The 17002-nt window shown below is 35.0% G+C and overlaps 1 protein-coding gene and 1 pseudogene across 2 annotated transcripts; one reads left to right on the top strand and one right to left on the bottom strand.

Moving 5' to 3' along the window:
• The window catches only part of LOC121319109, a 47286-nt pseudogene extending 41355 nt beyond the window's left edge, over nt 1–5931 (bottom strand).
• LOC121319690 (NADH-cytochrome b5 reductase 3-like) lies at nt 4615–16147 on the top strand. Of its 2 annotated transcripts, none has more exons than XM_041257380.1 (9): nt 4615–4683; nt 7832–7966; nt 10875–10947; nt 11207–11313; nt 12248–12377; nt 12625–12708; nt 12943–13028; nt 13343–13442; nt 14029–16147. In XM_041257380.1, the coding sequence occupies exons 1-9, from the start codon at nt 4678–4680 to the stop codon at nt 14199–14201; spliced, it is 894 nt and encodes a 297-aa protein (XP_041113314.1). In that variant the 5' UTR covers nt 4615–4677; the 3' UTR covers nt 14202–16147. The 2 variants fall into 2 exon arrangements, with proteins under 2 accessions (XP_041113314.1, XP_041113313.1); XM_041257379.1 differs by lacking the exon at nt 4615–4683 and adding an exon at nt 6320–6558.
• The last annotated feature ends 855 nt before the right edge of the window (nt 16148–17002 follow it).

Below are 17002 nucleotides of genomic sequence, written 5' to 3'. Positions count from 1 at the left end.
AACAGAAGCTCATTGCAAAGCCTCAGTTTGGTCATACATTCTGTATTGGTTGATTCATTCAAAAGCAAAAGACTTATATGCATATGAAAAAGAAAAAAGAAATAACATGGAATTATAATGTGTGCATTACCCAAACAAAATATGGAGTGATAATATATTGTATTCTTCATATTTAGAAGAAGCAATAGTGTACAGTGAATTAAATTATGTATGAAAGAGTTCAATGTCATAAACTGGAGTTTTATTTATTGTCTCTCTTTCTCCAACTAGACATGGTGTGGGCTACCTCCAAGGCATCTACTATACTCTTAAAAACAACATAAATCTAGCTAACACTGTTGTGTTTATATATTGCATTTTTAAGGGCCTGTAATCCAGAAAGTAAATTGAATTTAAGATAAAATCCCTTAAACAAAATCCTGGCTAGATAACCTGTTCCCCAAACAGTTACAAACCACATGTGGATTTATTTTTAATGTGAATTTTTTGCATTTGAAACTTGATTTTTTGAGCCACACCTGTGGACAGATTACATAATCTTTACCTGACTTCAGACAATTCTCATCAGCTGCCCAGAGCCGTGTCAGGATCTCAGACAGTTCATGGTTTATCTGCCTGAATAACAATTGAAAAATAAAAGATTATATTTTATTGTAGGTTGAACCTTCTTCTGCTCTGCTGTTTTGTCAGGTCTGCCCACTTAGACGCGTCAAGAGTGCGGAAGCTCTGATTCAGGACCGGGAATCAGCCAGGAGATAAGAAAGTTTCACAGCGAGACAGAGAGAGGGGAACCCTTGGGCAGACCCCGGCGTATTGTAAAAGAGCAGGCTAGTTAGCCGACAGAGTAGGACGGTGATCCGGGTAGTGCGGGTAGCGGCGACCGGGATAACGCTGCCGAGTGCAGCACCTTTTATTTGTAGTTTTATTACTGTTTTATTTTCCCTTGTTTTTTTCGCCTTCTGCTTTCATTATTATTTCTTTGAGCACCTGCAAGTGCATTTGCTGTTCACGTACCAGCTGTGGTATTTCCGTGGTGCTGTCTATCATCGTTGATAGGCAGCCCACAATCAACAGTGCCCTCTGCTGGAAAAAGTAAGAACTGGTCTAAAATAAAACTGGGCACCTGTGTGGTGTTTTCAATTACACCTGTCTGTCTCCTAGTCAGTGAATTACCCACATCCCTTCCACAACTGACTACAGGGGCGGGCTTGCTGTACAAAAGGGAGCTTGTTGCTCTACTCCTGGTTGGTTCTTGAAATAATAAACCTGTTCTTTTGTTTTCTTTTGTTGTTAGACTGTGTTTGTTTTTATAAATTTCACCACCACTTGCTCTATCCTGGCAAAAGTTGTTAAACAGCAATCAAACTTTCCTAACCAATGTTTCAGATTATGACACATACCCGTTTTTTCTGTCCCTGTTGTAAAGCAGAAACCAGATGTTATACAGCCAGGTCTTGAATTCCTTAGGGTCTGGTTTTTACCAACCAGATACTGGTGAGCAAGCTGCATGAAAAACAAAAAGAATAACTATAATACAACATTTTATCAACATGAAAACAGTACTGTAACTTCAAGTTAATTAAATGATATAGTACAACAGCTTTTTGTTATGACACTCTCAAACAATCTTTTGTTATGCATGCCAAAGTTTTTCAATGCAAGTCAATGTTAAAAACATGTTATAGACTAGCTTTTCTATCTTAATGTTTTATTGCATGGATAAAATAAAGGTTTATGATCTCCCCCCCACAATTTGCATTGTAAATATATTTTGTGTAGCATTTACTGTACAATGTTCCTCTTGCCCATTACTGTACTACTGTAAAAATGAAATTGACAGGACCCTGGTGTTGCAAGAGTATACATTACTTATATTAAGTAGGCTTGCTCAATCTATTCAGTATATTACATATACATTTCAACATTTCCAATAAAGGTAAGCATTAAATACACATGTATATACTGTACCTTCATAACTTTAGTCTCTAAAACAGCATCAAGAAAGCGGTTGTTCTCAGCGGCTTCTTCAGATGTAACAGTCTCCGAAACCCCAGTTGACATCTCATAGTTGTCCAGCAGGGATATAAACGCTAAATAATAAACACAAATTATTGGTCAACAGGAATTTTGTAGCCAACTGTTTACATTACTTGAAATATGCATTTCTCCTGTTTATCCAGATTTTTTTTTTCTCTGTATTAAAGATTGGGTCAAGCAAAAAAAAAATAAAATGGAATAAATAAAACCTAATTTGATAAATAACACAATTTATTTTTGAGAAACATTTAATAATCACTTGTAGTTATGGAACACACACATCGTTCATTCAAACTGTCTGGAAACAAGATTTAAACAGTGGTCATGCTTTCCTTAATGAATCAGTACATCAGATGTGTTGCAATTAAATTATTTTAAGATCAGAAAAAGAGGAACCTGTTTCCCCTTAAACTTCAAGAGAAGAATTTAAGACTACACTGTGGATATTTTGTCATGTCAATTACATTTATAAAAATAGCAGCCTAGACCTGTATATATTAATTTTTCTGAATCAACAGCAGTAAATAATTTCCAACCCCAATTCAAGGCAGAGGTTCCTTAAATAAACTACCTGTTCCCTTTCTGCAATTTCAAAAAAAAAAAGAAAGAAAATTGTAGTATAGGTATTGAACAATTCAATTTCAGTAAAATTTCCACATAGAGCTTTTATTTTCAAAATGTAGCCTATAGCAGAGTTACTGAGATGGTCTAATTCAGGATGCACATAGGGGTTTCATGTAAACATTCTGCTTTTCAGTTAGTTCTGCATAATAAAAGCTAACGCTGTAGTTTATCTTATTGCATATAAACTACCTAAAAACATCCACAGCTGGTTAGAGGCCAAAGTGTAATCTGATCATCAGACATCAGAAACTAGGTTTTCCATTAAGTTATATGTGGCACAGAAACATGCTTTGGAAATGGTAATACGTTACTAATAACTTGTGTTTCTTTAAGTGTGTAATTTACTTTTTGTCTGGTGTTTAATATGGACTAACTGCATGATATTAACAGTAAATGATTACACTCTGAACAGAAAGTATTCTGTAATCTTACTATTGTGTTTTCATGGAGTCTTTCTGTGATTTCTTAGCTGTGTAAACACTGTGTTTACATTTATATGCATATATGTAAAATGTAACTCCTTTGAACAACATAGGAGGAAGCAGCAGTCTGAGCATTCTAATCTACAGTACATATTGTAACCCTCTATTTTAGAGATTACAAAGAAAAATGGGATGACAAAGATAAGAAACGAAGGGCAAACAGTATTGTTGTGTATTATACAGTACAACAGGAATCCATTTATTTGGAATTTAAATTAATATAGAATAGCTCAAATGAATGGCACACAAATAAAATGGTTCACAGTGTAAAGTAGTATGTGAAAAAAATTGCATTCTTAATTAAAGTAAAATGAAACAGCAAGGCTTACAAACTAGACTGTCAACTGAGTTAGTGTAAAGCGATAATGTTTTTGAAGTTGACTTTATGGATTAAATGTGAAGCCATTCTAGAGTGTTTCTTTAACAGCGGTTTAGAAAAGTTTCATGCCTACAAAACTGTACTTATTCCACAAAAACAGACTTTAAAAGACTATTCTTGAAAATATTCATCAGTTAAAGCTTAGGGCCCCATGATGATAACGAGAAGCAAGAGCAATTACTTAAAAGCATCCATTATAATTCCTTTGAATAATTTCCATTCGCACAGCCACACCTGCAGACGGATTGTGTAATCGTTCCCAGGCTTCAGGCGATTCTCATCAGCTGTCCATAGCTGGTTCAGGATCGCAGACAGTTCCTGGTTCACACCTTGTCTGTTGAAAAATACATTATAAGAATAAAAAGGAATCTGACAATTTATAGACAGTTTTCAATAAATGATTGATTACTTTAAGATACACAACAAAGTGTACTACAAATAGCCCAAACTGCCTTTATACTGTACACTGCACATCAATTCATTTAATCCTGTATAGTAGGTGTCTGAGTTCAAAACTTTTTAGCAAGGCTAGTGTATTGAGTTTGTAGTTCTTAGTTGCTTTAGTTATGCTGAACTTTAAAACACAAATCTGAACTTAATTAAACCAACTACCCTAACCACAGAAAGGCATATCTATGTTGTAAGATTGTAAAATAAACAGCTTCTCTTCCCCAACAGCTGCCTTGTTTGCAAAGCTTTTACTTAGCTGCACACAAACAACAAAACATGCTAAACAACAAAAAACAAATAATTACTTTGCATTGTTTTGATCAAAGGCTGGCGTAAGAATAGATGGATAGATAGAATCTGTAAAATAAAAATCTTATAAATCTTAGACAAAGATGGATCTCTTAATGTTTGCTTTCTTCCTTAATAAATTGCCTTATTGGAAGAAAGCAAAGGAAACACATTCTTGCATTCTTTCAAAGCTTTGGAATCTGGAAGTGGCACACAGACGCTATTGTGAAACTGACATGGTCTGGAAGCCAAAGAAATCGCAAGAAGCCAAAAACTGATGAAAGCAGTTTGTCACCAAACCAAACTTACCCCCCCCCCCCCCCCCCCTGCCCGCTGTGGTTTTTGATGTCCTGTACTTGCCTTTCAACAATATAATAATCTGATTGCCAGCCTTGTTGCAAATGCGCTGTTAACTTTATGCAGGTAAGTACTATTGGGGCTTTAAAGTCGAGTAATTTCATAGTAAATACATGTCACAAACCAGCAGCAACTGCAGTTTATGTGGCACTGCTGTCTAAATAATTATAAGACTCATATGCACTGTAGTTGTTTAATTTCCACTCCTCGGAAGGTGCACCGTTTTAATAATCTAACAGTGAGAGTATTTAGATCTGCTCTGGCAAAATCATCCAGGTTTTATAAATATGAATTAATAATTATCTGATTGAGACATGGAATGAGGTTATATTGATTTAAGATACAAGTGTAACAAAAACAAGATTATACACTATTCTCTTTGGAAAATACAGGGTGCCACAGGATGTAATGATAATGGAAAGTTTAACTAACAGTCACAAGGCATACATTTAATATACTTAATTGAATACATTGTTGACAGGACGCTTGTCTCTCACATGTATCCGATTTGATCTGCTGCTCTAGACGGTTTCCCCTGTTCCTTCACTTTGCGTACTGCAAAAATAACTTAAATCTAGAGTACTGAACTGCGACTCGAAGTCTAGCACTTTTATGCAACAAGTGCAAACGGCATGTGATGGGTGCGGCCAGACACAAAATGCAATTAGCCTAAAGCTAGCTTCAATAACTAACAACAGCACCTTGCGAAACCAGGGAGTTGTTGAAACCGAAAACCTAAATTATCCAGAATAACACTATGTAACACAATTTTTGTTACTGGGTAGTAAGTATTATTTCCTAATTGCTTATGCCTCGAAGGTATAGAAAATGGCTATTATTCCCCACAAACTTTGCTTTTGTGACCAGGGCAGTGATATTTCAAAATATCACTATTTCCAATGGGAAAACGGGCAAATGTGTGTCTTTTCGTTCACATAAAGTCAGAAAAAAAACAACATATGAATCAAAATTAACATGTATTTATACTAAAGTAATACAAAAATGACTACAAAAGATTTAGAAGTGAGTAGTTTTTTCGAGATTTACGATTATACTGTATTTACATCGCACGCACTCACACACGATAAGGCGACGTAAGTAGTAAAACCAAAAGTTCAGTCCCATTAAAATGTGTGCGTGTGTGTGTCAGATAATAACATTTCTTAACTCATAGTTTAAATAACACAAATACAATAAATCAAGGAATTATGAAAAGCATACCCTTTAGCCATTATGTAACCCAGCCAATTTCTTTCTCGCCTTGCGTTACATTTTATTTGGAATTACTGTAGCTTTCTATTGCAAGGAACTGTGTTCTCAAGTCTCACGAGTAAAAAAAAAAAATCAGGCACTGACTTTAAAACAAGCCCAAACCAAGCCCAACCCATTTCAAGGGAGGGGAGTGGGGGTGTTTATACAAATTCCATATGTTTTTAGTAGTTTTATGTATTTATTTATTTATTTATTTATTTATGGAGTTCTAGTTTTTCTTAATCAAACTAGTGGGGATGGGATGATTCTAATGACATGCATATACATCGAAACCAGTCAATCACACAACCCGCGACTCGCAACTGTGGCAAGGATGCCTGCAGCTGCAAGATACCGTCAATCAGGTTTGTTGGCATATTTGGTCCAATCACAAACAAATACGACTTCGGTTTGCTCTAAACTGCCGACATTTCCCCCTAAACGGCATTAAGAGGCACCTCATAGGGCGTGGCTGCTTGATGCTGGTTTTTATTTTAGTAGTTTGCAGAGAGGTTTGCTGTACTTTTTGCAAGTGTAGAGTAAGGAGTTTAACCAATCACGATACAAATAACGTGGGTGGGACCTGGAAGAGAAGTAAACATTGCTTTGCCATTGCATTTGTGTTTTTGTAAATTGTTTTGTGCATTTTCTGAAGCAAGGGGATTGAAAATGTGGTCTTTTATAAGTGCCGTAAGATTTATTATTATTATTATTATTATTATTATTATTATATTATTATATTATTATTATTATTATTATTATTATTGTTTTTCTTGTTGTTGTTATTATTGTAATTTTATGATATGTTGGTTTTATTTTATAGCAGCCTGCCAATGCTTGTACGTCTGCATAAATAACAGAAATATTTAAACATTTCGCTAGTGTGCATTTTCTGACTGTTTTAAACGCCTGTGTTCAGTAATTTACTTGCCTCATTAAGCTGCACAGTGGAGTTTATTGTACAACACTAGTGGGTGGAGTTACTGTAATTATTTCGTCCTTGTTTTCCACAGTTTTGTATTTCAACCTGCAAGTATTCAAATAATGTTATAGTACAACACCACAAACATTTGCACAAATGCATAGTAACACTATCAGTTCATTAACTGTAATATTTTAGTTGCTTGATCAAAATAATATCGTTATGTGCTGAAATTGCACGGACCATGAAATATAGGGACAAATGTGTCATACAGTAGTGGAATTTACAGTAAAAATAACTATACAGCGCCATATATTTCCTATACTGTGCTCGTTCCTGCAGCTGCTGACAGAGGTGTTTACATTAAGTGTCAACTGAAAAACACTGATAAAGAAACAGGGCGTGTCAGCACTTCCATTCGTCTTCAACTTCTAGTGTGTGTTGCTATGCCAAAAACAAAAGAAAAAAAAAAAAAACACCCTACCCACTAGGAAAAGGACGCAGTTTTACTTTTGGGCATTGAATGCGAAGGACTATTGGGTGGAGCACATCATGAAAAATAGAAAAATACTGTCTATATATATATATATATATATATATATATATATATATATATATATATATATATATATATATATATATATATATATATATACAGTATTTCTTTCTATATATATATAACAACAACAACAACAACAACAAAATCCCACCAGAAAACACATATTTACATATTTGTACATTTACTCGGTAAAACAAATTAATGTATTATGCGATTTGTAAAAAAAAAATTAAAAAAAAAGTAAACTTGCATTTTATGCATGCTAATATTAGCGTAACAATAAGGTTAATAATGTCACATACCATTATAGTGTAGCATGTTAGTAAAAGTAAATGCCTCAGGGTTTTCTATTTAATTAAATAAATGAATCAACTAAGTAAATACAGGATATTGTATTGAGTCTATCTAGAGAATGTAGTGTCTGCTATGTTTCTGATTTTACAATTGCTGTTGTTAGTACTATTCCTTTCTTTCATTTTCAGGTCATTAGAAGTGGTATTGGTTCAGTCCAATATGTGATTGCTGCTGTTTTAAGATTTTTCTTTGCAAAGAAAAGAGCCCCAATAACCCTTGAGGATCCCAGTGTGAAGTACTGCTTGAAGTTGATTGATAAAGAGGTAGGTCTTTTCATTTAATTTCTGTAACTTTCCTAACACTATTTGGTTCTCTCCTCCACCCTTAGACAATCTAATGAGTAGAGTGAGGTACAAAAGGCCTGAATTTAAATTAAACTTTGCATGGACATTTGTTCAAGAAATTCTTGCAAACCATGCATGTAACCATGTAAATTAGTGTTTTGATAATAATAATAATAATAATAATAATAATAATAATAATAATAATAATAATAATAATAAAGGTTAACATAAAATGTTTTTAGGACTGTTAAGCGATTTAAAAATATTAACCTCAGTTAATCACATATTTAATTGATACATTTACAGCATCCGACTTATTAAAATTTATTTTATTACTAATATAATTATTATTATTATTACTATTATTAGTAATAATATTATTAATGTCATCCAAAAAACAGCGCATCATAAATACCTTCATTTCTTATTTCTGGATTAATTTTGTTGGCCCCTCTTTATGTTTTTATATTTATTTCCACAGACTTATACAGAAAAAGTGCAGCATTAGCTGTTAAATTGTTTAACCCAAATGCTCAATCACAACAGAGTCAGTTTATTACCCCCCCTTACTGCATTTCAAGTTAAACTGTAGGGCCTGTATTTTCTTATCAGTTTCCTTTAAAAGGGTGTTACATTGTTTTTATAATTTGAAAATAAAACAAAGCATGCACTGAGTAATGGTTATATGATCCTTAATTGTAAACAAATACATTTGGTAATTGAAATCAAATGAAAAGTGGGTAGCTATCCACTTTACAACAGCATTGTTTATACAGTATAAACAATACAAGCCCTGCCCAATATAAATCTGACTAACTTTGGCCCTTACCATCAGAGTGGAGTTGTCAGTACACAGGTTCTAGAGCAGGGGTGCCCAATCCTGGTCTTGGAGAGCAAGTGTCCCTCCTGGTTTTTGTTCCAACTGTACACTAAATTGCTTAATTGGACCAATTAAGCTTCTAATAAGTGCTTGATTGGTCCAATGAACTAATATAGGGGACAGTTGGAACAAAAGCCAGGAGGACACCGGCCCTCCAGGACCAGGATTGGACACCCCTGTTCTAGAGGCACATCATGCCACGATCAAAAGAAATTCCTGAAGACCTCCGGTAAAAAGTTGTTGATGCCTATCAGTCTGGAAAGGGTTACAAAGCCATTTCTAAGGCTCTGGGGCTCCACTAAACCACAGTCAGAGCCATATTGTCCAAATGGAGAAAGTTTGGGACAGTACTGAATCTTCCCAGGAGTGAACGTCCTGCCAAAATCTCTCCAAGAGCAAGGCATAAAATCGTCCAGGAAGTCACAAAGAACCCTAGAACAACATCCAGGGATCTGCAGGCCTCTCTCACCTCGGTCAGTGTTCATGACTCCACCATCAGAAAGACACTGGGCAAAAATGGGATTCATGGCAGAGTAGCAAGGCAGAAACCACTGCTCACTAAGAAGAACATGTTTGCCATAAAGCACCTGGATGATTCTCAGGAGTTCTGGGACAATGTTCTATGGACAGATGAGTCAAAAGTGGAAATTTTTGGCCAACATGGGCCCTGTTATGTCTGGCGAAAACCAAACACTACATTCCACAGTAAGAACCTCATACCAACTGTCAAGCATGCTGGTGGTAGTGTCATGATTTGGGGATGCTTTGCTGCATCAGGACCTGGACAACTTGCCAACAATGAAGGAACCATGAATTCTGCTCTGTATCAGAGATTTCTACAGATGAATGTCAGGCCATCTGTCCGTGAGCTGAAGCTGAAGAGCGCTGGGTCATGCAGCAAGACAATGATCCGAAACACACAAGCAAGTCTACGTCAAAATGGTTGAAGAACAAAAAATCCAGACCTAAACCCCATTGAGATGTTGTGGCAGGATCAGAAACAAGCAGTTTATGCTCGAAAACCCACAAATGTCACTGTTGAAGCCGCTCTGCATGAAGGAGTGGGCCAAAATTCCTCCACGACGCTGTAAGAGACTGATCAATAACTACAGGAAGCGTTTGGTTGCAGTTATTGCTGCTAGTAGCAAAACCAGTTATTGAGTCTAAGGGGGCAATTACTTTTTCACACGGGGGCATTGGGTGTTGCATAACTTTCTTTAATAAATAAATAAGTATCAACATTTTGTATTATTTGTTCACTCAGGGTCCCTTTTTTATCTAATATTAGATTTTGGTTTAAGATCTGATAACAGTCAGTGTCAAAAATATGCAAAAATGAAGAAAATCATACAGGGGGCACATAGTTTTTCATGGTACTGTATGTTACTCCCAACGTGAACTTGGACTGAATGACAGCATCTAACTGAAATACTTCCAAGTGGGACACCCTGTAGCTTACTGACATCATGTAGCTTGATTCAGAGGCTTGCAAAGATCCTGATTTTTAAAAAAAAGTACTCTGCCGTAACTGACGGGTTTCATTTTTGGTTCTGTTATTGTTGCCTGTAGCAGAATAACTGCTAGAAAGTGTGTTTTGAGAAGCGAAGGCGTGTTTACAGCACAGACTAGATGCATTCTGTGATACTTGTTGGAAGCAACAGGTACAGATTGAAACTTCCCATTCATAAGTCCTTCACTTTCAGAGCTTTGCTCATAATGCAATTCTGTGACCAACTTTCTATTCAAATGACGACGTCACTTATTGCGTTGTATGCACTTGAGTGTATTAAAATAGTGCTGCAGGGATTGAATTACTATGTGCTGAGAGGGTCGGGACAGGGCAATTAACGTGCCTTCAAAAAACGAATCTAAAAAAAAAATAACGCGATTCATTGACAGCCCTAGCTTTTCCCTTTTTTTTTTTGCTTGTTACAAAAACACAAATAATTGATTATTATTACTTTTGTGTTATCTGCAAAGTTAAAAGGAGTGTAATTTAATTTCCAGATTGTAAATCATGACACAAGAAGATTCCGCTTTGCACTGAAGTCCCCTGATCATGTTCTGGGGCTTCCCATTGGTGAGTAAAGCTTTTAAACTGTGATTTTCACACCAGTGACTATAGCAGGGCTGGGCCTTGATAACATTAAATATTAAATGTCTTTGATATGCACTGGAAGTGAATAAGTGAGTATATTGATTTATTTTCACGATTTTCTAGTCAGCACTGTACAGTAACTGTTATCATTCCAGGTGGTGATTATTGGGATTGCTGTGGTGTTGTTGTTTTTGTTATTATTAGTGTTATTATTACTTTTTAAATCCAATTTCTTTTCCAGGACAGCACATTTACCTGTCTGCCAGGATAGATGGGGATCTTGTCGTGAGACCCTACACCCCAGTATCAAGTGACGATGACAAGGGATACGTGGACCTTGTTGTGAAGGTAAGGGTTATCTATCGCATACTAGGCTGAACAGTATTACATCCCCCCCCCCCCCCCCCCCCCCCCAAAAAAAAAAAAAAAAAATGAAATAATGAAATATATTTTAAATAAAAGCTGGCCATTGTCATTAAAAAAAAAAAACAACTAAAACATCTGTTAGCAACCCATATTCATTGCCACACCCCTGTGGATGGTTCAGGTACAACCAAATTACATTCTGTGTGAGTGCAGACTTTCTTCAGTTGTCACTGCCAGGTCATGTACTGCAGGCTGTTCAAGGATAAAGTCAAGTTACACAATTAGTAAATCCAAGATTCTTTTTGTTGTTTCAAGCAGAATTGACTGAACTTTATTTCACATCTTCTGACAAAAGACAGCTATGGCCAAAAGTTTTACATCACCTAGAATTTTAGGATTGAGACATCTCATTTTGTTGTTGTTTTCTTTTCTTTTTATTTATTTTTTTGTAATTTAGATCTTTTATTTAACATTATGTAGTTAAAAAAACTACAAAATGATATCACAAAAGCCTACCTGAAGCCATAATAGTAGTAAAGTATTTCATCTTAGATTACTAAATGTCAGATTTTTTACATTTTTGTCAGTTTTTTGCTAAGTATATGGAAATCTACAAAGAGGTATGTCATTTGATCTGTTAATGTAACATTATTCAGCAGGTTTCATTTGACTTTATGAAACAAAATTACTTAATTCTATAGGGTGATGCAAAACTTTTGACCATAGCTGTACACCCACAACATTAGTGAGTCTGAATGCAGTTTTCTTTAGTAATTGACTGAAATATATTGAAATAAGAATATACCTATATAACTAAAGCAGCTTATTTTTGCTTAGACTAGTATACCTATCAAAACATACTCGCATTCTGTGACTTGGCATAAGGTTCATTGCTTAATTCTATTTCTTGCTTCAGATTTATTACAAAAATGTCCATCCCAAGTTTCCTGAGGGAGGGGTGATGTCCCAGTACCTGGAAAGCCTTCGTATTGGAGATGCCATTGACTTCAGGGGACCGAGCGGGCTGCTTGTGTACCAGGGGAAAGGTGAGCAGTGGAGTAACAGAAAGCACATGTATGATTCTCTTTCATACATTTCTTTTTGTGTGTGTTTATGTAATCTGATCCCTGGTAATAATAAGATATTGTATTGTTTTATTTGTATATTGAGAAATAATAGTGAAACAATTTAGAGTGAGAGGAAAATAGATTTTTACTGATCATTACTAAAACCTGGTAATGTGTAGGTATACAATACATGCCCATGCCTGACTATTGTCATTTCATATTTTAGGGAAGTTTGCCGTTAATTTTGATAAAAAATCTGATCCAGAGGTCAGTATTGCCAAACAAATTGGAATGATAGCTGGTGGGACTGGTAAGTTTTGTAGTGTATGAAGTCATTTTTTTATGCTTTGCTGTAGCGACCCATCACTCAGTATATTTTATTAATGTTAGTTACTTTCTACAAGTCAACTATGCAACAACAGTATAAAATAAATATAAGGGATAATGTAATGTCTTGCTATTTGCATCAGAAAAAAAGCTAATATTGGTGTGTGTGTGATTTTAAGGAGTTATATTTCTCATACAGTTTTTTTTTTTAATTTAGGGATTACACCCATGCTTCAGGTAATCCGGGCAATTATGAAAGACCCAGAGGACAAAACTGTCTGTTACTTGTTGTTTGCAAACCAGGTACGCTAGAACATTGGAGATCTTTTTTGAGACTTCATGGAGGCAGCTAAAATGCTAACTTCATATCAACATCGTTTTGGTGAATTGGAAGTAATGGATATTTCTGTTTTAGTTCTTAATTAGTCAAGAAATAGCTGACATATTTCCCTGTTAAGTTTAGTATTCTTTTGTATTTGGCAGAAGAGGATTTCATTGTTCTTTTAAAGGGGAATTCCAATCTGAATATTCTGCACACCACTGTAATTTTCAGTAACAGAGAAAACAAAAAAGGAGACTGATTAATGATTACTTTGTTTGTTATTATTTGTCTCCAGACAGAGAAGGATATCTTGCTGCGGCCAGAGCTGGAAGAGCTCAAAGTAAAATATCCATCACAATTTCATTTGTGGTACACCCTGGACCGAGCCCCTGAGGGTAAGAGAGTTAGCTGTGAACCGCCAGGATCAGTGCACCTATGGTTCCCATTCATTGAAGCTGGGCGGAACGAAAACTAGTTACAACAAAGTAGACATGGTTTGTGGTTAAGGTTCCTTTAGACGCAAAAAGTAATCAGTCAGAGGCATAAAAATGTAATGTCAATCCATAGATACAGTTAATCCATCTCACCATGGGCTGTTTTACAGAGCTGTAATGTAAATGTGCCAGAATTAAGTTAGAGTTACTGCAGATGTGAGAGGAACACTTAAATGATTTGCTTGTTAGGCTTAACCAGTTTCTGGATTGGTTGTTATAGCAACTTGCTTTAGTTTGCTTGCCTCATTTTCAGTTAGTCTGAAACACATACAGACCAGCTTGGTACAATTAGTTTGCAAACTGGTTTGTAGTCACTGGTAATTCCTGATGTTAGAGACTAGTGTTGGTTAATTGACTTTGTTATTTAAATAACATGATTGTCCAACTCCATTACAATGTGGAATGCCCCTATATCAGTTAACTGTATCAGCTGTGTCATAAAAAAATACAAAATCTCTAAATCCTTTTGTTGTTTACTGCCTTCCAGACTGGGAGTACAGCCAAGGTTTCATCAATGAAGAGATGATCAAAGATCAAATGCCACCACCCGGAGATGACACCATTATCCTGTTGTGTGGTCCTCACCCAATGATTCAGTGTGCTTGCATTCCTAACCTGGAGAAACTAAACTATGACAAAAGCAGGATCTTTACATTTTAATATCCATTAGTATTTAAAGCAGGGTTTTACATAATTCAGTAGGATTGCACATTTTAGGTCATTGTGGAGTTAAAACCTGAAATTTGGGGGCCCATAATAACTTGATACATTTTCAAAATTTGTTATTTTTGGAAGTTGTGGGCAAATGAGGGTTTTGATCAAAAGGACTTAAACTTTCTATATGATGGGCAATACAAACCGTGATATATGGTTTACTGCCTGCTTCCATTTCATATAAGATGGCTGATCAAGCTATAAATTAGACAGGAATGTAACTTTTCTATACTACTAATGGAATGTAACACTTGATATGCTTGGTGTGAATGAGAGACGGCGAATATATATTGTGCTTGAAAATGCAATTTGATTCTGACATTGCTTTTTGACATGTAACACACACTTAATGCAACTCACAGTGTGATTTTTGTTGTTGTTGTTGTTGTTGCTATGCAGTTATTATAAGAATCTACAGTGGCATGGCTCCATTTTCCTTTGTATTTGAGAAATGACTGCCTACAAACTCCCAGACTGACAGTGATTTAATGACTTTGTAAACATTTGTCAGTATTATTATGATACTTTTAGTGTTACTACATACAGTACCACATGTTGATCAGAAGGTGGCAGTATTATTATGTGCCTACATAAGTAATAAGTACAAAAAAGCTTTGTTCCTTGTAGTGAGTGTTTAAGAAGAGAATCACCATATGTGATTTTATCAGAGGGCTATAAAAACACAAATTTCTGTAGGTAGTATCCGGAAGAAAAACAGAAAGATACATTTATTTAAACTGATTACCTTTGTTTGAATGGTGTCATTTGTGACATTTGAACACAGAAAATAACACTGAAGTAAATTATCATGTTTTCTTTAATAACTGTTTCCTGATAATGGTGTACAAAATTGTAAAGCCCTTTCTCTTATTTTAATAAAAATGAAAATAAGTATGCAATAAACTATTGCATATTAGTATTAATAGATCAATAATAAAGACTTGTATGAAGTTAACCTAGTGAAGGTAAGTGGCAAGTTTATTTTTAAACAGATTAGTGATTTCCCCAAGCATGCCAATTCTAAAAAAAGAAAAAAGCACGGGCACTCGTCATGTGACTTTCCCTACCTGAGTTGGAATAGTGATATATTCCTCAGAATATATGAAAAAAAAGCAAATGTATAGAAGATGTTTTCAGTGGGTACAGTGCAATCTGTCATTTTTTTAAACATACCTGTTTACACACATTATTTTGATCCACTAGTTTCAGCTGTGTGGATGGTAAAGACATTTGAACCTTCTCAAAAACCACATTGGAAACAACATTTTCCAGTTATAATCATGTTTTAAGATCACAGTATATTTAAGCTTGCATTATGCACCAGCAGTACAACCTGTATGGTCTTTTACGATCAGGTAGCATAAAGCTTCAGATCTTTTTGCATTTCAGTTAACACCATTTGCATGTTACCAAGTAGAAAGGGAGAGTGCTCATGCTTTTGTATGCATGCCACAGTAAGCTTCTCGTAATAGGGTTATGCCAAACAGTAATTGTCATCACAGCTTAACGTGCTTCAGGAAGCATATTTATTTGCAACATATTATTGGTATTCTTTTAATATATGTTTGCTAAGCTTCCAAAATGCAATATAGTGCAAGTATTACCACATAATAATGTGGCTTATTATTACAATGTATATAACATTCTTTTCATAAGATAATAATTACAACATTGTGAATTTTAATTTGTTAACAGTTTTAGTTGCAATTTATCTGTTTGTTGCCTTTCCTGTAAATGTTACATTTCAGAAATATTACTGCAGAACTGTATTAAGTGTTAAATGCAATCTGCTTTTATAGGCTTGGTAATGTCAGCTGACCTCTATTGAGCTGAACAGCTGGCCACCATGTGACCTGCCCACCCATTAAGCAAATAAAGCATTTGCATTGTTATTTGCCTTTGTTTACTCAAGATTGCCAGTTAATGTTGGTGTAACAACATTTCTACAAACAAATGTATCCCAGAAATACAGTATGCCTTCTCTTTCTTTATATATGTGTATACATACTTGTTCAACTTCAGCCTCAACGGGAAAGGGAGATAAAAAGTGGCCTGCTAGCCCATGGGGCAGAGGGGCCATGCGCCCCCTACTTTCATCGCACTTGTTTTCCTCAGTGTATACACTTATACTATGGTTATCCAGGGTTTATTAAGACACATATTGAATAATAGTATTTTCCATTTGTAGTCATCTGTTGCAATACACGTTACAGGAGCTCTGTCTTTCACAAGTGTATGATTCATTAGAATTGCTTTGTATGTATTTATTAAAACTCATAAGCAGATGCAAAGCTTGAGCTAAGGTAATTTTCTGAATTTAGCCATTTAATTTAGGTTTAAATATACTTTTTTGTTTATATTTATACTCCATGATTTGACTTTTATTTTCAAAAGGTACATTTATGAAACCCCACATACTACAAAACATGTTCTATTCCTGGATAAACTGAGGCGTTACAAAAAAGGGGAAGGATGGAAAAATAAAAACTGTTTCATCATTTATATTTTAGGAGGAGTTTTCTTTGCGGTTTTAAATGCCCAAACTGTAGCAGAAAGACATTCTAGTAAAGCATAAATAACATGCATCAAATCGTTGATAACACTGGTACTATCTATGTTTTTTTACCTTTAAATGGTTTAAAATGAAATAAAATAAAATACAAATAGAAAGACATTTAGAAGATTCCAGACTGATATTGAAATTCTATTAATTGAGAAAAGGCTATATATTTATTAAAACTATAAGC

Source organism: Polyodon spathula, chromosome 8 (assembly GCF_017654505.1).
Source record: "Polyodon spathula isolate WHYD16114869_AA chromosome 8, ASM1765450v1, whole genome shotgun sequence".
NCBI lineage: Eukaryota > Metazoa > Chordata > Actinopteri > Acipenseriformes > Polyodontidae > Polyodon > Polyodon spathula.
Note: the sequence above shows the minus strand (reverse complement) of the source record. Positions and strands in the feature narration are given on the sequence as shown.